The sequence below is a fragment of the Pelodiscus sinensis genome, chromosome 14 (genome assembly GCF_052426305.1).
Source record: "Pelodiscus sinensis isolate ZL-2025 chromosome 14, ASM5242630v1, whole genome shotgun sequence".
NCBI classification, from domain to species: domain Eukaryota; kingdom Metazoa; phylum Chordata; order Testudines; family Trionychidae; genus Pelodiscus; species Pelodiscus sinensis.
Window position 1 is genome coordinate 32788241 of NC_143065.1, and position 24098 is coordinate 32812338.

At 44.1% G+C, this 24098-nt stretch overlaps 1 protein-coding gene across 6 annotated transcripts in view; it reads right to left on the reverse strand.

The window, feature by feature from the left end:
* The window catches only part of AKAP13 (A-kinase anchoring protein 13), a 378791-nt gene that overhangs the window by 176092 nt on the left and 178601 nt on the right, over positions 1-24098 (reverse strand). For all 6 annotated transcript variants that reach the window (XM_075897025.2, XM_075897027.2, XM_075897026.2 and 3 more), the window contains exon 9: positions 8013-8202. In XM_075897025.2, coding sequence (XP_075753140.2) covers positions 8013-8202 — 190 coding nt within the window. The remainder of the gene's footprint in view (positions 1-8012; positions 8203-24098) is intronic.

Below are 24098 nucleotides of genomic sequence, written 5' to 3' on the forward strand. Positions count from 1 at the left end.
TTTTGAAAATGGCTAATTATTAGGGCTGTGGGGGAAGCTGTCTCTCCAGAACTCCTGACTGAAAGGACCTCAGATAGGGATCACGCACTTCACTCTGCACTCCCAAAAGCTGGGAGAGGTTGTAAGTGCTTTGGAGAATAGGATCATAATTCAAAATGGTCTAGACAAACTAGAGAAACGGCCTGAGCTAAACAGTATCAAATTTAATAAGGACAAATACAAAGTACTCCACTTAGTTTTAGGTTGGACATTAGGAAAAACTTCTAACTTTCACAGTGGTTAAACACTAGATAAATAACACTAAATACTAGGATAAACTTAAAAAACAACAAATAGTCTTGTAGCAAAAAACTAGGGTTTTTTTATGTTTATCCTGTACAGACTAACTTGGCTACCCCTGAAACTAAATACTAGAACTGGAAAGGCCCTCAAGAGTTAGAATCATAGAATACTAGGACTGGAAGGGACCTCGAGAGGTCATCGAGTCCAGTCTCCTACCCCCATGGCAGGACCAAATACTGTCTAGACCATCCACGATAGACATTTATCTAACCTACTCTTAAATATCTCCAGAGATGGAGATTCCACAACCTCCCTGGGCAATTTATTCCAGTGTTTGACCACCCTGACAGTTAGGAACTTTTTCCTAATGTCCAACTTAAAGCTCCCTTGCTGCAGTTTAAGCCCATTGCTTCTTGTTCTATCCTCAGAGGCCAAGATAAACAAGTTTTCTCCCTCCTCCTTATGACACCCTTTTAGATACCTGAAAACTGCTATCATGTCCCTGCTCAACCTTCTCTTTTCTAAAGAAACCCAATTCTTTCAGCCTTCCTTCATAGGTCATGTTCTCTAGACCTTTAATCATTCTTGTTGCTCTTCTCTGGATCCTCTCCAATTTCTCCACACCCTTCTTGAGATGCAGTGCCCAGAATTTCAAATGCAGTGAAAGGTGGTGCAAGACACAATACTCCACCTGAGGCCTAACCAGCACAGAGTAAAGCGGAAGAATGACCTCTCGCGTCTTACTCACAACACACCTGTTAATGCATCCCAGAATCATGTTTGCTTTTTTTGCATCACCACCACACTGCTGACTCATATTCAGCTTGTGGTCCACTATAACCCGTAGATTCCTTTTTGCCGTACTCCTTCCTAGACAGTCACTTCCCATTCTGTATGTGTGAAACTGATTGTTCCTTAAGTTCATCAAGTCCAGTCCCCTGCCCTCACAGTAGGACCAAGAACTATCTAGATCATCTCTGATAGATGTCTATCCAACCTGCTCTTAACTATCTTCAGTGATGGAGATTCCACAACCTCCCTAGGCAATTTATTCCAGTGTTTAACCACCCTGACAGTATAACTACCTTGACAGAGGCCAAGGAGAACAATTTTTCTTCCTCTTCCTTGTAACGCCCTTTTAGATACTTGAAAGCAGCTGTCATGTCCCCTCTCCGTCATCTCTTTTCTAAACTAAACAAACCCAGTTCTTTCAGTCTTCCCTCACAGCTCATGTTTTCTAGACCTTTACTCATTTTTGTTGCTCTTCTTTGGACGTTCTCTAATTTCTCCACATCTTTCTTAAAATGTGGTGCCCAGAACTGGACACAATACTCCAACTGAGGCCTAATCAGCACAGAGTAGAGCGGAAGAATGACTTCTCTTGTCTTGCTCATAATACTCCTGTTAATGCATCCCAAAATCATGTTTGCTTTTTTTGCAACCGTGTCACACTGTTGACTCTTTATTTAGCTTGCGACCTACTATGATCCCTAGATCCCTTTCTACAGTATTCTTTCCTAGGCAGTCGCTTCCCATTCTGTTTCCTAAGTGGAGTACTTTCCTAGGTGGAGTCCTAATTAAACTTTATCCTATTTACTTCATACCATTTCTTTAGTTTGTCCAGACCATTTTGAATTATGACCCTATCTTTCAAAGCACTTGCAACCCCTCCCAGCTTGGTATCATCTGCAAACTTAGCAAGTGTCCTCTCCATGCCAATATCTAAATAGTTGATGAAGATATTGAACAGAACCAGTCCCAAAAGAGACCCCACTTGTTATGCCCTTCCAGCATGACTGTGAACCATTAATAGCTACTCCCTGAGAATGGTTATCCAGCCAGTTATGCATTCACTTTATAGTTGCCCCATCTAGACTGTATTTCCCTAGTTTATTTCCATATCCTTGAGTGCAGATACCCATGGATATAAAGTGGATAACCACAGATTTGCAGAGCTCTACCTTTCCCCAGTTCAGTCTTAAGATGTTTCTAGCTGTCATCTTCGGTGGAGAAGCCAGGGAGAACAGATTGCCAAAATTATCTCACTCTCTACCCCACGGTGGGAGACCTTTGTTTCAGTTTGATTCCCTCCCAGCTTCTCATGGAGTTTAAGTTTAAGATGGATTCCAGTATCAAATGATAGGGTCACATGTCTCTGTAAAGCCTCTGTCTCCCTACTTCACGAGCTGAGCCACAGGCCTTTAGCTCAGTTTCTGGCTTCTTCACTGTTGCACCCAATGGGTCGTTAATGCTCCCAACATGAACATATAAATAATAAATCCACAGTCAATATTCTTAACTTCAGATACAGAAGTGATACAGGCATACCAACAGGATAATCATATTTGGTAAATTACAACCTTTTGAATGACATCTCACATGAAGTGTCTTGCATAAAGCATACTCCAGTGTATGGCTAATTCATAGGCATATTCCCGTAAAGAATACGGAATGCCCCATCACACCCACAAACTCAAATTGCCAATCACGGCCCACCAATTATAACAACTGGTTTGCAATTAACATCTCATTTGGTTACGTTAATGACAGGATGAGTTCACAGCCATCAAGACGTCTCTGACTGATCAGCCATTAGCAAGACTAAGATTTTACCATAGTAAAAGTCATGAGAAGGTCATGGGCAATAAGCAAAAAAATCATGAAACAAAAAACAGGACTGTGTAGCACTTTAAAGACTAACAATGGGTCTGGCCCACGAAAGCTCATCACCTATTAAACCATCTTGTTAGTCTTTAAAGCAGTGGTCTCCAACCATTGGAGGTTGCTGGGCGCCAGGGGGCGGGGCCGTTCGCCCGGGGGCGGGGACACTTGCATGCCCGGGGGCGCTCCCCCAAGTGCTGCGCGCCCGGGGCCAGCGTCCCCCTCACCCCCAAGCGCCGAGTGCCCAGAGCGCGGGCGGCCAATCCAAAGCGCTCCCGGGGCCGGCGCTCACCGTGCGCCATGTGCCCGGGGCCGGCTCCGACATCATACATGCGCCACGTGCCTGGGGCCAGGCCAGCCCCGAGCACTTGGCAGGCGCACACAAATGCCCCCGCAGGCGCCGTGTTGGGGACCACTGCTTTAAAGTGCTACACAGTCCTGTTTTTTGTTTCAGCTGCACCAGACTAACACGGCTACATTTCTACCAAAAAAATCATGGAAGCCTGTGTCCTGCGCAAGACTTATTAAAAACAGCCCTGATTAAATGGGGGAGAAGAGAAGGGCCCAGTACTCTCTTCTGGTTCCGCTCACTGCCTGGGGAACCTCAAAGTTCCAGGAAGGGCAGCAGGGAATTTACGGGGGTCATAACCTCAGCACAGAACTCAGCCCTCACCCCACCCCAGCCACCCTGGTGGCAGCAGGGGCCACTCACCACCTACTGAACTCCAGCAGACCCTGCTGCTGGGAGTTCCAAAGCTGCCTGCTCCTGCTACATCTGTGAGCTCTAATGCCCTCACTGGCTGACAACTCCAGCCCTGTGTCTCTAAGGCTGAAGCAGAAAATGTCCCAGAAACCTCTGGAAGCCCTGGATTCCATAACATAGTCAGCCTTAGTCATTAGTACCTCTCAGCTTAATCGTACAAGGCAGCAAAAGGAAACTGATTTTTTGACAAAAGGGGCTGTAACTCAGGGGCTATAACGCAGTAACTCCCGAGGTCAAAGTCTGGACAACTAATGCTACCCTGTGACTCCAAGAGGCACACCAAATTTCAAAGCTATCCAATTAAATAGTTGAGTTTTAGAGCATGCACAAGAGTTAAGCTTTAAAGCATGGGTGGGGAAATTAAGGTCAAGTACTCGGATATGGCCCCCAGCTTGACTGGATCTGGCCCCCGAGGCTCAGCCCCCTCCTGCCAGCACTGGGAAGCCAGCACTGGTGCTCTGGTGCCCCCACTATCCCATTGTGGGGCTGGAGCACACAAAATCTACTAGGCTGAGCCCACATAAGCTGTGGTGTACAAAGGGAATGTGGGGAGTGTCTTTCTTCTTCTCAATGGGGGGCCACATGAGTGAAGGATTGTATGTTTTGGGTTTTTTTTCTCCCTTGCATGTGGCCCCCGATTGATTTTTCTGTGGGCCAGTGGCCCTCAACCCAAAACAGGTTCCTCAGCCCTGCTTTAAAGCATATAAAATGACTGGAAGCCATCTAGCCATTTTTCTCTATCTGTGAAGGAACAGTATAAATATGTAAATTTCCTTAAATACCATTCTCAATTTGGATCACCCAAAAATTTAGTAGATGCCATACACTACTCTAGATAAAACTCAACAAATGGAGGCCATTTTGACTTGCATCATATCAACAGACTGATTTTTAGTTCTTGGGGGGGGGGGGGGGGGGGAACCCCACACCCACCTAGAAACTTTGTAATTTTTTTTTGGGGGGGGGGGGCTTGCATCTCCAGAACCCCATGCTCATGACTCTACATTTGAGTCTCTAATCCCTCAATGCACCCTCCTGAGGCACATCAAACTGGAGGACTTAGAAATAACCTGAAAATAGACATCATGATACAACCTTAACCAGGCTCGCCGACACCGGGGACAGGGGGGAGCAGAAGAGGAGGGGCAAAACTGCCCCAGACCCCAGAAGCTCAAAGAGACCCAGGGTTCCCAGCTGCTGCCACTGCAATTGCACTCTGAATGGTGCTGAGGGCTAGTTGGGGTGGGGCGGGGTGGTGCGAGCAGCACTGAGGTTTGCTGTTCCCGGTCCTGCCTGGTCTGCCTCAAGCCCCACCCCTTCCTGGAGCACAGAGTTGGGACCACCTGACCTTGCCCAGGGGTCCAGCAAAACTGACGGCCCCCCTGTCCTTAATTAAAGAGGTGCTCCCTTGCCACTACCGATAGACTGCAGTTCTAATGCTGTCCAGACTCCATGGCAGGTTAGGAGGCGCAAAAATGACTGGAAGACAGTGAGCATTGTTTGGAAGAGCTGGCATCTTAGTCTGATACAGTAGCCTAGAGTGACTGGAACTACTATTCTACATAAAGCAAGAACGTATGATAGATCGATTTGTGTGGGTGCATGTCGGAACAATTTAAAATGGAGTATTAGCTGTCTGGTGGCACAGGGAATGCTCTCCTGGTTTCTAGCCAGTACAGATACACACAAACAAAAGTGACACTTGTTGTGAAACAAGCAAGGTTTTCAAAGTCAGGGGATAGTGGGAGCCCTCTCAATCTCGCAATGAAGTCACTGTGCTGATAAACTGAAAAATAGAGCTTTCTCCAGAGGAAGCCAACTAGCTTTCAGCTGACCCTAAATGAGCCTAAATGAAGTAATTGCAGGGCTGCTTTCCAAATTCAAATCAGATTAGATCTGAAGTGAAACAGGGCTGGAAAAAAAATCTAAACATAGCTTTTCTGATTTCATTGTCAGACAAAATGTACCCGTCAGGCATCTGCACTATCAAAAAGAAATGTGCTTGGTACATTAAACATATTTTACTGTCATCTGGTGGTAAGTGGAGGCAAAATGAGGCGATTTCAATGCTCACTTTAGTTGGCCACTTATATCAACTGTAACTGTTGAAACCCAGAGTTATTACCATTCAGCATGCAGACTACGGTGAGGACTTTTGTTCAGAATGGTCTGTGCGCTAAAACTTCAACTAGTAAAAATTTTAAAAAAATTTCTCCTCCTGCCTCCTTTTTATCTCTAAAAGAAAAGGAGTAGTAGTCTTCTTACTATATATTTTAGAAATCTGCATCTGTCTGCATGTCTGTTTGTTCAAGAACTCCTAAATTGTAAGAGTTAGGACCACCAAATTTGGTATACAGCTTCCTCTTATCATAACTTAAAGCAAGGTCAGGGCTTGCTTGCGCCAGGATAATAGGATGTGGGTGGATTGTGACTGTTTTGTATCCAACAGGAAGTGATAGCAGAGGCATTTATACTCGTGCATGATAACAGGCGGCAGGAAGCATGGGGGGGGGGGGACAGTTATACACATGAATGACCACAGGGGGTAGCAAGCACTGCAATGAGCAGCTGCTAGCCAGCAGCATGGCCCCCACCATCCCAACCTACCTCAAGCAGCAGCTGCCAGCTGCCTTGAGGCCTCTGCTGCCCCCAGGCCAGCCCCAGAGAGAAGCCGGTGGGTGTGTGTGCAGCTCCTCTCTGTCCTGGGCCAGCCCCAGCGAGAAGGTGGAGGGTGGGGTGCGCAGCCTCCCTCTCTACTCCAGGGAGAAGCTGATGGGCAGGGTGCATGACCTCCATTGCCCTGAGGAGAAGCTGGCAGCCACCTACTCCACATGAGCCCCTCTCCTCCCAACCCCCTACTCTGATTCCTGCACCCCATCCCCTGCTTTGACTCCTGCACCTCCCACTGCCTACCCTTAGGCCATTCTTACCCCCCAAACCCTGAGTCCTGCACCCCCACACGCCTAGCCTCCTGCCCTGAGTCCCCCACATCCCAAGCCCCTGCCCTGACTCTTGCGTCCATCAAACCACTAGTCCACCGTCCTGAAGGGCCGAGCAATGCCAGGTAACTCTTCTAGCATTGAAATATCACAACTCTAAGAGGTGCAACTCTTCAGTGTAGACTCTACCTATGCCAAGATGAGGGCTTCTCTCATTGGTGTAGTGTAGGTAAACCACTACCCAGACAAGTAGCTAGGTCGATGGACGAATTCTTCCATCAACCTAGTGCTGATCCATATCAGGGGATAGGCTAGTAGAGCTACCTCTCTCAGGAGATTGATATCTCATACTCCTAAGAGATGTAACTATATCAAAGTACATTCCTCATGTAGACCAGGCCTGAGATGGTGGAATTAAACCCAAATGTACAGACATCTGAAAGGAATGGTGGGCACACAAGGGAAACTGCAAAGTTCTTCAGGAACTATCAATTTCTGACCACAGTTTTGCTTATTATCCTCTCTGGTAGCCTCTTTCAAGCACCGAGATTGGAATTTTCCACACCCTTCAGTCTTGAGCTAATGTAGCTCCCCTGGTCATGATCCCAATAGCTCCAACAAGAGCTAAATCAGGCCAATGCCAAGTGCTTCTGAAATCTCCACTGTGAACTCCTACAGCATTTAACTGGAGTGGATTCATAGTCAGAATCCTGCACTGAGGTATTACAGAAGAGTGTACAGTGATCTAACTATGTACAATGATCTCACTACCTCTCCACTGGCTCTTCCTCTCAACCAGAGTGCTACTTCCTGACAGATCTATACTTGTCGTCTTCCATACAAAAACATTCCCACCTCCATAGTTCTCAGATAATCGCAGCCAGCACCAGAACCCTCCTCACACTGCCTGCTCACGGACCCAACCACCCTGCAGGAAGCTACTCTGTGCTCCAAGTAATTTCTTCTGTCCTCAAGATGTAACTCGCCTCCTTACAGGGTTGGGTCAGGATCTGGAAGCAGAGAGAGGCAGGGCACATGAGGAAGGAGGTGCAGGACAAGATTTGCTTCTCCTTAGGGAAACCTGACCAGCTCCACCTGCCAGAGATTTTTAGTAGACATCCCACTCCCAAATCAGAGCAAAGTAGACATCCCATTGGGAATGAATTAGTTATATCTAAGTTAAACAGTTTCTTACTCTGTGATTCTTTGAGATGTGATGGTCTGGTGTCATTTGTAAATCCCTATGCGAGCATTGCTTTAGGTGCAAAGTTCCTTATAAGACACCTGGATGCTCGCAACAACAGCAGTGGGCATCCCAGGTACATTTACACATTTACAATCACTGTATTGCCCTGTCCCTTTCTCACCCCGTGCTGGTGGCTTGCTATGTATTTCTGGAGCTGCTCTATGTCATGCTCCATGCTGGCCTTTGCTTCTTCCTTGGCTTCAGTCGTTAGCGTATAAACATTCAGGCCACGGTGGTGTTTCACACAGTAGTCCCCCGAATGCACGGTATGGGACAAAGTGCTCCAAGAGTCAGGTTCACCAGCTTCCTCTCTGAAATAAAACAAACCCAGGTTAAAACATTAACTAGGCTGAAATACTATGATGCAGTGACACACATACCATTCCTCGCTCTGGAGACTCATCTAGTTAATGGCCCAAACAGAAGAGATTACAGGGCAGTTTATTCTGCAGGCTAGACGGTCAGGCCTAGAAACACATACTTCCCTGTCTTGGCAGAGGGACGTGAACTGGAGTTTAGTTAGAGTCAATGAAAAGCTCCATCCCCCAAAGTCCTGCCAAGTCTTATCGACCTGCGGTTTCCAAGCTGTCAGAAGGGCAAAGTGATTGCTTTCTAAAGTGAATTTAATGCAGATCAAGGCAGCCAGATTGACAACCCTGGAGTGGGAAACAGTCTCCTGATCTTTCGAATATAGAAGGCAATGGGCAAGCAGTATGACAACTTCTATGACAGAAACTTGGACTGAGACAATAAACTCACTTCACAGAGTGCAAGCAGCTATCACGTGGTAACTATTTCCATTCACTGTTAAACTGGACTTAATTTGAACAGCTGGCCGAGTAGGGGACGATTCTGTCAGACCATTCTTACATTACAGTGAGGTCACCAATATCCTAAGACAAAGTCCCTCTGCAATGGGATTATTAAATTAGAGTTTCCCATTTTGCCTATTAACAGTAACAAAAATCTTTTAAAAACACTAGTACTAAGGGAAAGAAAAAAAACCCTCCATTGTCTTCGCTAGCACAAAACTTTAAAGTTATAAATAAATTAGGGTATGTCTACACTACAAAGTTAGTTCAAACTAACGTCCGTTAGTTCGAACTAACTTTCATAGGCGCTACACTAGCGCTCCGTTAGTTCGAATTTAATTCGAACTAACGGAGCGCTTAGTTCGAACTAGGTAATCCTCATTTCACAAGGATTAAGCCTAGTTCGAACTTACTAGTTCGAATTAAGGGCTGTGTAGACCCTTAATTCGAACTAGTGGGAGGCTAGCCCTCCCCAGGTTTCCCTGGTGGCCACTCTGGCCAACACCAGGGAAACTCGTCTGCCCCCCTCCCGGCCCCGGACCCCTTAAAGGGGCGCGGGCTGGCCACGGTGCCCGTGCCAGGTGCAAGCCTGCCAGCACCCAGCCAGAAGACCCTGCACCTGGCACGGATTGAGCCACCCACCCGATGTCCCCCAGCCCTCCCCCTCTTCCCGGGACCAGGCTGGGGGCTCCCGGGAGCTTGCCCGGGACCGCAAGAGGCGGGCACCCGCCTGGGCTAGTGCGGACATCGTGGACCTCGTCCACGATCTCCGCACTAGGCACAGGAAAGTGGCCAGCTAGGGCAGAAGAGCTGCCAGCCTGGCCACCCAGGGGCAGGTGTGCATGAAAATCAAGGGGGTCCATTGAGACCCCCGACCCTGAGCCCTGAGCTTACAATGGCCGTCCTGGGTCAGACCAAAGGTCCATCTAGCCCAGTAGCCTGTCTTCCAACAGTGGCCAACCCTAGGGACCCTGGAGGGGATGGACCGAAGACAGTGACCAAGCCATTTGTCTTGTGACATCCCTCTCCAGCCTTCCACAAACCCTGGGCAGGGACACCACTCCTACCCCCTGGCTAATACCACTCCATGGACCCAGCCTCCATGAATAGATCTCACTTCCCTTTAAACTTTGTTCTAGTTCTAGCCTTCACAGCCTCCTGCAACAAGGAGTTCCACAGGTTGACTCTTTGCTTTGTGAAGAACAACTTTCTGTTACTAGTTTGAAGCCTGCTACCCATTCATTTCCTTTGATGTCCTCTAGTCCTCCTTTATGGGAACTAATGAAGAACTTTTCTGTATGCACCCTCTCCACCCAACTCCTGCTTTTAGAAACCTCTATCCTGTCCCCCCCTCCGTCTCCTCTTTTCTAAGCTGAAAAGTCCCAGTTTCTTTAGCCTCTCTTCATATGGGACCTGTTCCCAACCCCTGATCATTTTAGTTGCCCTCCCCTCTCCCACCCTCTCTTCCCCTCTCCCACCTCCTTTTCCCAGTCTCCCCCAGTTTTGTTCAATAAAGACAGATTCCATTTTTGAACACAATTGTCCTTTATTTTGTACATCAAGAAAAGGGGCTAGGGAAGGGTAAGTGGAAGGAGGTGAGGGAGGAATGGGGTATGAGCCCCCAATGGGGAGGACTGGGTTGGCTCTGCGGGCTTCTCGGGGTGGAAGCTCTCCTGCAGCCCCCCAATTGCCCCCTCTCCCCAGATGGCAGCCTGCGGCAAGTGCAGCCGGGCTGATGGCCGAGTGGTGTGATGTGCCCAGTGTGGGTACTCCGGGCACTCCAAGCCAGGACTGCTTTGCAAGCGGGGCACCCCTGAGAACTGTCTGTCCGGGGTGGGGGTCGGGACCCTTTAAGTGCAGCCCTCGGCTAGCCTGAGACAGCATCTCCACGCTCTAAGTCCTCCTCTGATGCCCTGCCGGCACTGCTTCCGGCCATCCTTAACCCCGCTTCAGGGTCCACTTAATGTGGACTTGCTAGTTCGAATTAGCAAAACGCTAATTCGAACTAGTTTTTAGGTCTAGACGCGTTAGTTCGAATTAGCTTAGTTCGAATTAACTAATTCGAACTAAGTTAGTTCGAATTAGCGCTGTAGTGTAGACGTACCCATACATTCTTATATAAAATGAACAGAGTAATGATCAAAATACGGCCACCTCACTAGAAACTAACAGAAGAATAGAGGCACACCCATATGGAACTTTTCCTGTCCTTGTTATGAAAACTGTTATGACACTAACTGCTAACATGAGCTCAGATACATAGTAAATGGCACAGTTTAAGAACTGGAACAAACTAGAGTCAAGTAGAATTTCCATTACAGTTACAAGCCAAATTCAGGCCTAGCTGAAGGTTCCATCTGAGTGATGCCTGTAATAAGGACTGAATTTGAATCTAAAAGCATAAGTCAAAGCCAGGTGCAGTGTTAAAGGGAGATGGACCCAGCCTCAGGTGTGATGTATCAGTTACCTTCCAGCTGAGGCTGATCAACTGTGAATTAGAACACAGATTTTTAAAGGCATTTAGACATTACTGTGCTCAGTGTTCCAATGTATAACAGATTTAGAAGCCTAAATCCCATGAACTATCGATGAGATTTTGATTCTAATGTGCTGAAAAATCTTTTTCTAAAATGAGATTTCGGCTATGTCTACAGTGCATTTTTGACAATTTTGTCACTCGGAGCTGAGGAAAAAAACCACACCTCTGAATGACAAAAACTTTTGCGACAAAAAGCACCAGTGTGGACAGTGATCCCAGTGACAAAGCTACTGCCCCTCACTGGAAGTGATTTTATTTTGTTGATGGGAGAACTCTCTCCTAGTGACAGAGAGCAGCTACACTGTGCACCATGCAGCGTTGTGGCCACGGGAGCAAAGCTGCGTCATTAAAAGATGTATCGCATAGATATAGCCTTAGGCTCATAAATCAGCGAAGCAAATGTTCAATCCGCATTTGCTCTGTGGGAAAGTGCTGGAGAACGATGGGAGAATGGTTCATGCCTTTGTGGATTTTGCTAAGGCATTTATAGCATACAACAGCAGTTCCCAGTCGCCGGGCTGTGGACCACTGCCAGTCATGACCCGCTGGCTGCCGGGCTGCAGCAACTGCCGAAGCTCAAGAAGGCTGTTCGTGGCGCTCAGCTCCAGTGGCCATGGTGCCTATGGCACGGCAGGAGGCGGCGGAGCAGGAAGCGCCTTCCTCCCACCTCCATTCTTCGCACTTGGGGAGAGAGAGAGGGATTGAAGGAGAAGGAAGCACACACGCCGCCCCCCATGCCCACACGGCCGCTTTTGCCGTAGGTGGCGCTAGGGCTGAGGTGGCAGCAGGAGGCAGCGTCTCCCTCCCTTCTCGGTAATGGCAGCCAGCCAGGGCTTTATGCTTTGCCCATGTGGCCACTTTTGACAGCGGCAGCACTGAGGTAGCAGCGGAGGAAGAGACGCCTCCCACCCTCCTCGTCAATGGCGGCCCGGCTGAGGCTCTGCACTCCCCCCCACCCCAACATGGGGATAGAAGATGCGCTTGGGAAGGGAGTGGGCGCACTGCTAGCAGCTGCTCCCCCTTTCCACATGGCAGTAACAGCCATGCTCCCTGAGGAGCATAAGTACGGGACTGAGGTGGGGGCAAAGGGGTGTTGGGTGAGGCCATGGTGAGGTCACAGACAAAAGGGTGAGCTATAGGGGTCAGAAGTTAAAGGGTCAAAGGTCATAAGGTGCAGGGGTAGGGATCAAAGGGTGTAAGGCACTGGAAAGGAAAGGGCTGGGTTAGGGCGAGGCAGCCAAGCAACACTGTATTTACATATTCATTATTTGCATAATGAATATGCAAATATTCAAATAAAATGTTACTGGTCCACCAAAGGTTTGTGAATGGGTCTGCCGGTCTTCAGCATAAAAAAGGTTGGGACCCACTGGCATACAACACAAACGTCTTTGGGCAAACCTGTGGTTGGACAGAGTTGGGATAAATGTAATAACAAATGTCTATGGAAACAAAATGGCTTCAGAGTTTGTGGGGCAGAAGCAATATAGTTGGCTTGATTTGCGGATAGATATCAGACAAGGCTGCATGCTCTCACCGACCCTCTTTAACTATTACTTAAAAGTAATTTTTAAAAGATCCAATAATAAAAGCCTACGAATTATTGTGTCAGTGGCTAAAATATTAGTTATTGGGTTTCAACGATGATGTTAATCAGATCGGACCACTGCAAGAAGAGGGAGACAAATTGTTGGAAAGGGTAGCAGTGGAAGTAGAAATGTTAAGTCTAAATATCTCTCACAAAAAGACAAAATGGTAACATCTAAATCTGCTGGAAAAGTGTGATATTTCTATCCAAATCTGAAGCGGCATTAGAGTGTGGCAAGCCTAGAAAGTCTGACTGCAAGAGACTTCAACCATCATTTAAAGATTCAACACAGAACTGAACTCATGACTACTGCCCTAGCAACACAAGGTCACATTTGAAGAAGTAAACATTACCATGAAACATTAAAAAAAAAACCCAAACCCTGCAGTTTCTTGCTTTGCTCTGTGCATACAAGAGACAATCTCTAAGGCAGGGGTGGGGAACCTTTTTTGGGTCCACTGACCCACAGAAAAGTCCACCAGAGACCACACACAAGTGAGAAGCAAAGTGAGAAGCCCTTTACTAAGAAGGAGAAAGACACTCCGCACACTCCCCTTGCACACCAGAGCCTAGTAGACGGTGTGTGCTCCAGCCCTGAGGGTGGGTGGCAGGAGGGCTGAAGCTCCAGCACAGGCTCCCCAATGCTGAGCCTCGGGGGCCAGATCCCAGCAAGTCAGAGGCCGCATCCTGCCCCTGGGCCTGAGATTCCCAACCCCTGTTCTAAAGGCTTGTCTCCACAATGCTGGGGACTGACGCTGCAGCAATCGATCCACTGGCCATTGATTTATCATATCTGCTGAAATGTGATAAATCTACCTCTGAGCGCTCTCCTGATGGAGCTGGTATTCAAATGGGATGAAAGGAGTAGCTGGCGATGTTGGGAGAACAGCCTCCGCCAACATTACCACACAAGACGCCACGGAAAGTATGCGAACTTCATGTGTGCTATTGGCATAGCTGACGTCACGTAGATTAGATCAACAGTGGGGGTTAATGTAGAGTAGGCCTAAAAAAACAGAAGCGTATGAAGCTTTCTGCTTTTCAATGGAAATGCTGCAGGCTATTGCTGTGCAGGTCTAAAGAAGACAATCACTCAATTTTACAACATAACTGGAGTAATTCCATATAGTAAGACAATCAAACAAAGAACACTTGAATCTGCACAGATGAATGGACGACGAAGGCCAAAGAAAGTTTTGCAGGTACTGATGCAAGGTGTCCAAGGGGCACCCCTGGAGAATGTGGATTGTTGTCATGGTTGATTGTATGCGAGTACAGTGTGCTTCTCAGAGCTAAAGTAACAATTGTGAAATGTAGAGGAAGACTGCATGCCAGTGACCCCCATATACTATGGTTACTATTTATTGCTGTTTGACTCCATGCACTTTGCACTGTAGGAGAATGTGTGTCTGCTGTATATCAGTTAGATGTGCAATGCCATTCAGCTGCCCCTGAAACTGCTCCCAGGAGTTTTCTGTTCGCTTGGAAAGGGAGAGGAGGGAGGAACTGATGTCCGGGTGTCCCCTGCTCCCTCCCCCACCCCATGAACCACTCTGCAGAATAGTGTGTGTGTGTGGGGACAGAACACACCAAGGGAGAGACTGAGCTGCTGGCGGCTGCTGCTGTGCCCGAAGGAGAATTCCTTCGGGCCGGTGCCAATCTCTTATAGGGGCAGCACACAGTCTCTTACATTCCTCAGTTGGGTTTTTATAAAGAGAAGATTCTGCAACAGTTCAAGTGGAGCTCTCTCTTCTTGGGAGATACATTTCAATAAAATATTTTTAAAGCAAGGGGACCAGACTTTGATCTGATTTTCCTCCATTAACTTCAGGGGAGTTGCTCCCAGTTTTGCACCAATGCAAGGAAGCTCAGGGTCTCAGGATGATTTAGGAGATGCAGAAGTGCCAAACATCATGGACCCTATTCTCCAGTACCTCACACTTGACACCAGTTTAAGTGAGAGCAAACCATTTACTAACTATGCTGGAGCCAGATTACATATCTGTTGTGCCACGGTTAATCCAGAGTTAACCATGCAATTTAAGAGAAACATCCACATTCTTGAAGTGGAGCAGTAATTGAAGAAATGGATCTCTATCAAAACTGGCAGCATATAGTGGGCGCCATCATGTGGGGCTACCCTGAGACAGTTTTATACTCTATATATATTGCAAGGAACAATTCTGTAGTAATAGTGGCTGATGGAGTAGGTGCCCTAATAGATTTTCTCTAATTTCTATGACTCACTTCAAATGTATCTATGATTTATCCAAATCAAGTGCAATCTAAATGGACCTGATTCTCCTCCCTATTTCCATAAAGTAACTCAATTGACTTCAATGGAATTACTCTGGATTTATTCAGCATCAAAATCAATATTTCAGTAAAGAAACAGAAGGTAATAAACAGTTTACTATAATAAATGGCTATTTAAACTTCTGTAAAACTCACCAAACCCCTGCAATTCAAGTTAACTGAGATATTAAAAGCATAAAGTAACTGAATAAATGGCCTTTCTTTATCAATGAAACACAGACATTTCTGTCTGGAGCTATTTTTCTTTTCGGCTGTCATATATGAGAAATCACTATACTTAGAGCCGCTTTCTCAACACAATAAAGCACTCATTGTGAAAAGCCCATTCACCAATTCATGAGAGCAACATCAGGAGATTAAAGAACACTAAGCATAGCAGCCTTTGTCAATTTTCCATCAGCTTCAAGTATATTTGTGAGATTCTTCAAACAGGCATCCATAAAGCAATCTGCAGAATTCCTGAAGGACTTCACGAGCATCCAAATTCAGAGATGAATTACCTACTAACTACGCTTACCTGTTTGCCGCTAATGGAGTTTGCCATCTTCACAGAAGCATGCCAGACTGAACAATGACTTCTACATACAAAGAAAATAATATCTTTCATATACAAATTCCAGGCTGCATGCTAAACGGAACTAGGGATGTAAAGGGAAGCATTCCTTTCCAGCAGGCTTACTGGGATAACTGGTTTATCCCTGGCTGGAGCAGCCCCCTGCCTGCAGCGTGATGTGGCGGGTCCTGCCCAGTTTGGCTGGAGCAGCCTCCTACTTATGGCATTGTTCAGTGGGCCATCCCCAACTGAAGCAGCTCCCTGCCTGCAGCGCAGCAGGCTCATCGTGCCGCAGGCTGGGGGCTGCTCTAATGGCCCTTTACCTACGGCACAATGCAGCAGGTCAGTTAACCATATAGTTTAACTGGTTAACTTTTAAACGAACCTTTCCATAATAGTGCATATATCTTAAGTAACAAATTACATCTCAGATACAGACAGTTGCAAGGGACTCTAGACTTGGTATGCAACAACAGTCATCTGTGCCATGTACAAATGAAACAGAGATATCTTGAGGGCTCGCATCTACCACCCTTACTCCAAGAGTTGTCCTACTGACAATCATGATGAGTCTTCAGATAGTGGAATTACTCCCAGAGGGTATGTCTACACAACAGAGGTTTTTTTGGAAAAATGGCTCTTTTTCTGAGAAAACTTCAATTATGTCCACTCTGCAATCACGTTCTTTCGAAAGACAATCAAAAGAACAGAGGGATTTTTCCGACATTGGTAAACCTCTTTCTATGAGGAAGAAGCTGTTTTCCGAAAGAGCTTTCGGAAAAAGGCGTGTGTGGACAGAGAAGAGGGAGTTCTTTCAAAAGAATAGTGAAGAGGAAGAAGCACAGGTGCCCTGGTGGCCACTCCATCCATAGCAATCACAGCTTAAATGTGAGATAGTGTCCATTCAGTGTGGACGCTATCTTTTGAAAAAGCAGATCACTTTTTCGATGTGCTTTTGATGTGTAGACGCTCTCTTTCAGAAGTAGTTTTTTTGGAAGATCTTTTCCAGACATGCTTCCTCTGAAAGAAGCCTGCAGCCTAGACATAGCCAGAAGAAGGTACTGCAAACAGTTTAGGGGAACTTGTTGCTCCTCGCATGCCAGGAAGAAGTAAAACTGATTATATATTTGCTCTGCAAATCTTCATGGAGAAGTAAACAAAAAAATTGCAATTGAACATATTCTTTGTGGACTTTGGAGCAGGCATATGATTGTATAGCAAGATAATTAGCGTTTATGAAAACAGGTGTGCTCCAAGACTATGTCCATTGTATCTGGGCTAGGTATGATGGTATGACAACTGTAGTCAAAACCAAATGAGCCTACACAAAGAACTTCCAGTAAATGTTGACCTGCACCAGGAGTCAGTATTTTTTGTTTATAGTGGTCTCAGATGTGATAAACGAGACTATACAAAAGGAGACACATTGGAATATCATGTTTGTTGATGGCTTGGTGGCATGCATGGAAGATTGAGTCCCCGCAGACCAGTTTTGAACACTGTCAGTTCTCCCTGATAAAAAGATGGTGATAAAGTTAAAAGCAAAATAAAATCACCATCATGAGGGCCTGAGTCTCTGGTACCTCATATCTAAAGAAGAGCTCTCTGTGGCTTAAAATATTCTCTCTGTCATCAACAGAATTTGTTCTAATACAAAGATAATTTTTCACCCACTTTGTCATAGAATCATAGAAGATTAGGGTTGGAAGAGACTTCATGAGATCATCTGGTCCAACTCCCTACTCCAAGCAGGACCAACCCCAACTAAATCAATTATTTTATAGCCTGTATTTATTTACACCTGTAAAAAGAGAGTGCAGAGTGGTCAGATAACATACTGAATCAGGAGAGGAGCATTTTATGGCATTTTGCACTCAGCTTGCACAGGAATGTGATGACACAAAATGGAAAACAGTGGAGAATAGATCAAAAGACTTTTACAAACTCATTTTTGGGGTTTGGTTAACCCGGAAATGTCCTTTCAATGGTATTTGTGAGCACTTAGATGCTTATTTCTATAGAAGCAATATTGCTGGTGTCCTCCATCTGAATATTTGTTAACAGCTTAAAATGATAAGGAAGTTTTGCATAAGTCAAAGTGGAAAACGCTACACCTAGCCTGTGAAATTTCTAGAACAGTATGAAAACTTAAAGAAGAGTGACAATCAAAGCCATTAAACAGTGGAGTGACAGCAGGTATTCAAGAGGTGGCCTACAGACAAAATGCAGCTTTCAACAGAATTCTAACATATCCTGCAGTGACATTCATATTCACTAGGTAGGTATGTCCTGCAGCGAGGTTTCCAAGTATGCAGTGCTCATCATGATCAGAAAACTTTGTTTGGGTACAGGTAGAACATAGCAAATCAAGGTAGTTTAGTTTCCATTGGCCACACCTGTGTATTAAAGTACTGTACATGGAACTCCCAGACTTATCCTAAATTTCTAATGATACCATCAGCTGTTCAGATTCTGACCATCTTTTTTCTTCACTAGTTATCTATAATAGGCTATTTTGGCTCCTTCAGTAACACTGAGTGCAATAGTACTGGATCTGTAGAGGTGAATGCCACGAGGCACCAATCTTTTTGAATTCCTAATAGTTGGTGTAAATAAAAAACAAAAGGAAGAATTAATTTAATAATAGGAAGTTATTTCGTATGGAATTTACAGCATGTGAACTGTTTTGCCAGCAATTTATATAATATCAGTGTTGCTGTTTCGATTTATTATTTTACAGCACTCATTTAAGTCTAAAAATGCTTGGCTTAAAAGAGTATATTCCCTTTCTGGAAAAAAGATAGCTTGAATTGCACTGAGAATAATTTTGTATGCTATGCGAGGACATGAAAGTCTCTGAACATTTATTAAAGAAAGGATGCAAAACAAATCTTTCTGTCAGGAATTTTATATTGTCTGGTGTTTGATCAGTAGGCTGGACATTTCCCAAATTAGAAGGCATTTTGAAACCATTTTTTGAACATTTCACCTTTCACTAAGGGTTACTGGTTGCACAACCCAGAATTATTAATGGCCTAATCTTCTACCCAGCTTCTGTTCACTTCCATATGCAGTATGGTAAGGAAGTAGTCACTATTACACAAGTAACTCTCAGAAGGCATTTAAAACAGCGAGCAATCCATAAAATAATCTCAGGGTGCTAACAAAGGTATTTGTTGCTGCTTTCCTGCATATTTTTTGAGGTAGCTAAAATGTGAATTTCTCTCACACACCGCACACCAAGTCAGGAGTGGTAGCTGGGGAAAAGTTAATCACCTGAGCATGTTATAGTAAGTCCCTTAACCTATACAACTTCTTTGAAAATGTCACTCGTGCATATTAAACTTATGTTTATTTTAGTTGTGAGAGGCTATATTTTTAGATTACTTCACATTGCCTCTGTGCAGTAGTAGTGGATACTAGGGAGATAAAATCCTGTTTAATTGTTTAATCGGTTAAATGTGATGTTTGACTGGTTAACCGATGAAAGAATGCACATGTGGGTGGGGGGCTGTTCCAGCCCTCATGGGCTGGACTGACCCCCACACTCCAAGGCTGGGCTGGAGTACAACTATAAAGACTAGCAATTTACTGAAAAAACCCTATTAGATTATCTCAATCACATGAATCTAGGATCTGGGGATTTCAGAATAATAGATATCATAACACTTGCGGTTAAATTATAAGATTGGCAAAACTATGTAATCTTTGCCTTGTTGTAGCCAAAGTCCAGACCCAAAAGAAGAAGGTCTGAAGTGGCTATCCCCAGGAAATTACATATTGAATTCCAGCAAAAATTTTTCTTGGCTTGTTTTTAAAAGATGCTTGATAATTTCTTTCCTAACACAAGTTTCTATTTAACTTACCAATATATTCATTTTCTCCCCCCCCCCCATTGTGTAAAATCTTTATACTTCAGCATTACTCAGATGATGCATACACTCCATCTGATTTTCAAAGCTGTGCAAATCAATATCTAAAACTTGCTCCTACGATCCCAGAGCCCAATTGTAAATTCTCTGTATAGACAGAGTTGTTAGTGCACATTTTGTTTTCTCCTTCTTGCTCTTCTTTCCTCTTTTTAAAAATATCTCATCAATAGTTGCAGGAAGTATAAGACTTACTATATAACTGAGACTTCTATCTCTTTCCGGTGCAAGATACTGGCACAGAGCCATTCTATTTGCTCTGGTGGGTTAAATCTGTTATTTTGTTACTGAAGTGCAACAAAAGTCACCAGGGAAAAACAAATGATCTACCTAGGCAGCTTTTCAAGATAAAAATATATTGTGCTGTTTTACATTTCAAAAGTACTAATGCCATTAGGATAGGACCAGTCTAATTAGCTGCCTGGATTCAGTAGGGCATAGTCTGATTTACTGTAGTGATAACAATGATTTGGACTGATTGCTTTGCTTCCCATTCCTTTTTGGGCTTGCATTCTAATCTGAGATGTGTTTCCAGAGGTGCAGGATGGACTAATAAGCATTTTTCCTTCTTGGGTGAAACACTGTTCATCCCTAAAGGGAGAAATTTCTTCCATCTAGGAATATATTTTATCTGACTAGGATTTTGGAACAATCAAAACAGGGACAGAGCAGAGAATTCATCCCAGTTTTTATGATGGAACTTTATTCAGTGCTGTGTGGATATTCTCACAGCACAGACCTGATTAACAGATAAACAAAAACAAAATTCTTCAATAAAAACCTTAAAATTCTGTGTTTTTCTGTAATTAAAATGAAACTCTGAAATTCACTTTTCCTATTCACAGTATGTAGGTATCAGTTAAACACAATGCATTACTGACTATTGATCTGCTTACAATTTTTAAACAAGTTGAAAGCTTACCCGTGCCATCAATCATTATAATAAAATAAAATAAATGAATTGTCATTTGTATTTGTCTGCCTTTGAATGTAATCTGCAATCTTGCTACCTAGAGTACTGAATAGCACATTACTGTCAATATGAAATGTGTCCTTCTCAAACTCAGTGATACAGTCTTAGGAGTGATTTTTAAAGTTTTTGGCATAATTTCATAACATTAATTACTCCTATCTGGATTAATTTCTGGTGCATTCAAACACAAACCCCTATATGCTGTTGAATAACCTTTATACACCAGAAGCAGTGTACTGGAGTATTTTTGGCAATGCAAATTTAAACATTCAGATATTCACCACAGGAGAGGAAGGTTGTGCACACTGAATAAGTGACACTGGTACTTTCAGTAAAACGTATTTAATAGTTAATATATATATTTTTCACAAAATGTAAAAACTATAGATTCTATCTGAACATGCATATTCCAAGTTTTTTCTGTGGAAATGGATTTCTAGGATTCCTTGTGATCAATAAAGCTTGTAGTTTGTCCTGTGGTATCAACTTTTAGTGTTCCAAATTAATCACCTCAAATAAATGTTTTCTAATTTCTACAAAAGTTTGATACAACAATGACAATCTCTTTAAACACTTCCCTATAAACCTAAAAATATGAGGAAGGGACTAGAACAATACATTTTAACTATTTTCCCTATTGCTAGTATTGTCTACTGGGTAGCTAGACACTGAGTGGAAAGAGTGGATTATGTTTTTATTTGAAGCAATGTGCTGGACAAAAGATGAGCTTTCAAAGGTAAATTAGCTTCCCAGAAAATCTGTGGAGGAGATGTGGGGAAGGTGTGCAACTGTGGATTAGGCATGAAATCAGCCTTTTGAAGCTTTGCCCTTCAAAGGGGAAGGGGAACATTTATAATCTTACTACCTGTTACATGAGGACAAGATAAGAGGCCCAAACTATATAAAAGCATGCTTCTGAGCAAAAGTCTTATGCACTTGCAAACACAGAAAAACCCTTTGTGGGGGGTAACAGGACTGACTCCTCCCAGAGCTCTTATCAGAATAGGGGTGATCTCTGGTAAACCTCTTAGCAAGTATATAGTTTGTTTGTTTTTGTTGGAGCAGGGGGTTGTTTTCTCTGTAATGCTTTCACCTTGAGAATAAATTAGTTTGCTTATGAAAAGATATGGCTACCTTTACATCTATAGGCAGTTACCCTATTTATAGCCTCTAAGGAGAAAGAAAAGCAGGCCTGTTTAAGCAGTCTGACTTACTGTAGAACTTTCAGAGCATGTGTCATCAGCTGAATCGAGTAATAATTAGAATACAGTGTAATATCTCCTTTATGTTTGAAAATGTGCACCATGAAGCTTTTACACCTTTTATTAAATATTTTCTTCTTTCTTATGAATATAATTGAATAGACCTGTAAACTACATGTCTCCTTGCTTTCAATTACTTCAGCCCATCCTCCAGTACTACTTTTGGCCCATCTTTCTTTCTTCATTTTCCTATACGCCTCTCAAGCCTCTTCCCCCTGCAGGTCATCTTTCATGCCATAGTTTGACTTACGAGATTTTAGTGCCTTTTTTAGGTTCTCTTCATTCACTCCAGAATTTATTGATTAATTCACTATTTGTTTGCAGTATACCATATTCATTTCTAATATACACAAGCTGGTTCACATCCCTCCTCATTTTCTCTCTTGCCTTAACGAGTTTTCAGATGGTATTTTCTCCACCGTATTCTTCTAGCCAGTAATATAGTTTGTGTCAGGTCAAAATTTTAGCTGTCACAACTCTGCCTTTAGTGATCTTTTTTGCCTCCATATACACCATCTTATCACTCTTCTATTTTTACATTTATATATTACCTCTCTAAGATTTTTGCATTCCTAAATTTCCACAATTTAGGCCTGACCAGGATTGTGTTGGTTCACAATGCATTAGCTGGGCATCACTACACAATTAATTGTTCATGATCTATTGCTGCTTCTTGTCAAAAATCAATTTGGGACTTGTGCCTAGTCCTGGCATTCTTTAGGACATGGTTTTCTCTCTTCTGAAAAGTGTTTTAGCAATAACCATGTCTAGTCCCAGACAAGTAAGTCTGTATGGCCATTTTCTCCTGGGATTTCTCATTCAAATGCTCTGGCCCCCGTGAACTATTTCATATTTATAACGTGTGCAGTTAGATCTGCTTGACAATTATCTTCTCATTGGGTATGTTTCTACAAAGGCATAATAATTGATCCCAAACCAACTCTTTATCTTTTTATCCTCTCCTAACTGTTGTGCATGCCTACTTACTATATGGACAGCTATGTCTTCCCCGCTCAGTTTAATACTCATCAGTTAGTCTGACATTATGGGTGTGTCTAGACTACATGGCTCCGTCAATTGAGCCATGTAGATTAGGCAGGACTGCAAAGGGAAATTAAGCCACGATTTAAATAATCGCCGCTTCATTTAAATAAAAATGGCCACCGCGCTGTGCCGATCAGCTGATTGTCGGCACAGCGCGGCAGTCTAGACGGGGATCTGCCGCCCCCAGAACCCTTCGTCGGCAGATCCTTTATGCCTCATGAAACAAGAAGTAACGGTAGTTCGGACTAGGAAGCCTAGTCCGAACTACCTAGTCCGTGCCACGTGTAGCCGCGCGGCACGGAGTCCGCACTAGCGGACATTTAAAAATGGCGGTGCCCGGCGAGATGCAAATGAAACCCGGGAAATTCAAATCCCGGGCTTCATTTGCAACTCCGGTTGCCTACATTACCACCCTAGTTCGAACTAGGGTGGTAGTGTAGACATACCCTAAGTTATCAGTTCACATCTGACTGAGGCAGACAAGCACGCAGGTAAAATTATTTCAACCATTCAGAGAAGCAGTACTGGCTTACATGCAACAGCCACAAATCTGGAGCTGTTATGAGGTCAGATATATGCATGTACCCATGTAAGTAAGTGGTGATTCTTGGATTGCATTCTGGGAATCCTGTTCCTTGCAGGAAAATTGCTTACGTTTAATAAAACAACCTGCCCATTAAAATAAATGAAAATGTCAAGTGACTTATCCTTATTTTTTGTTGTTAAAGTATTTGGAGATGAGAGAGGGCAAGAGAGTCTTCAGCTTTCACACTGGCCCTTATTCAGCAATGCATTTAAACGCATGCCTATCTTTAAGCCCACATTTAAATCCTTTGCTAAATAGGACTGGGATTACTCACATTTAAAATAAAGCATGCACTCAAGTGACTACAGTGACAGTTACCTAGAAGAGTACACATCTCAGAGGTGCTACGGAAAGCGTCTCAATGGGACAACCACACAGACCTCATTAAGAATGCATTTTAGATCAAGGATTGCAAAATGCTCACAAAACGTCCTGTTATCTTGTGTGATTTTTCTCTTTTTTTGTTAGTTGGGTCTGGGTCAGTTTGAACTTGGCTCTTGATTCTCTGATAAGAACCACACTTTGTCCTGTTTCTCCATGCACTGATTTACATTTTCACATGCTGAGCCACCTGTTTATTGTTATTCTCTCCCTAGAATCCCTTA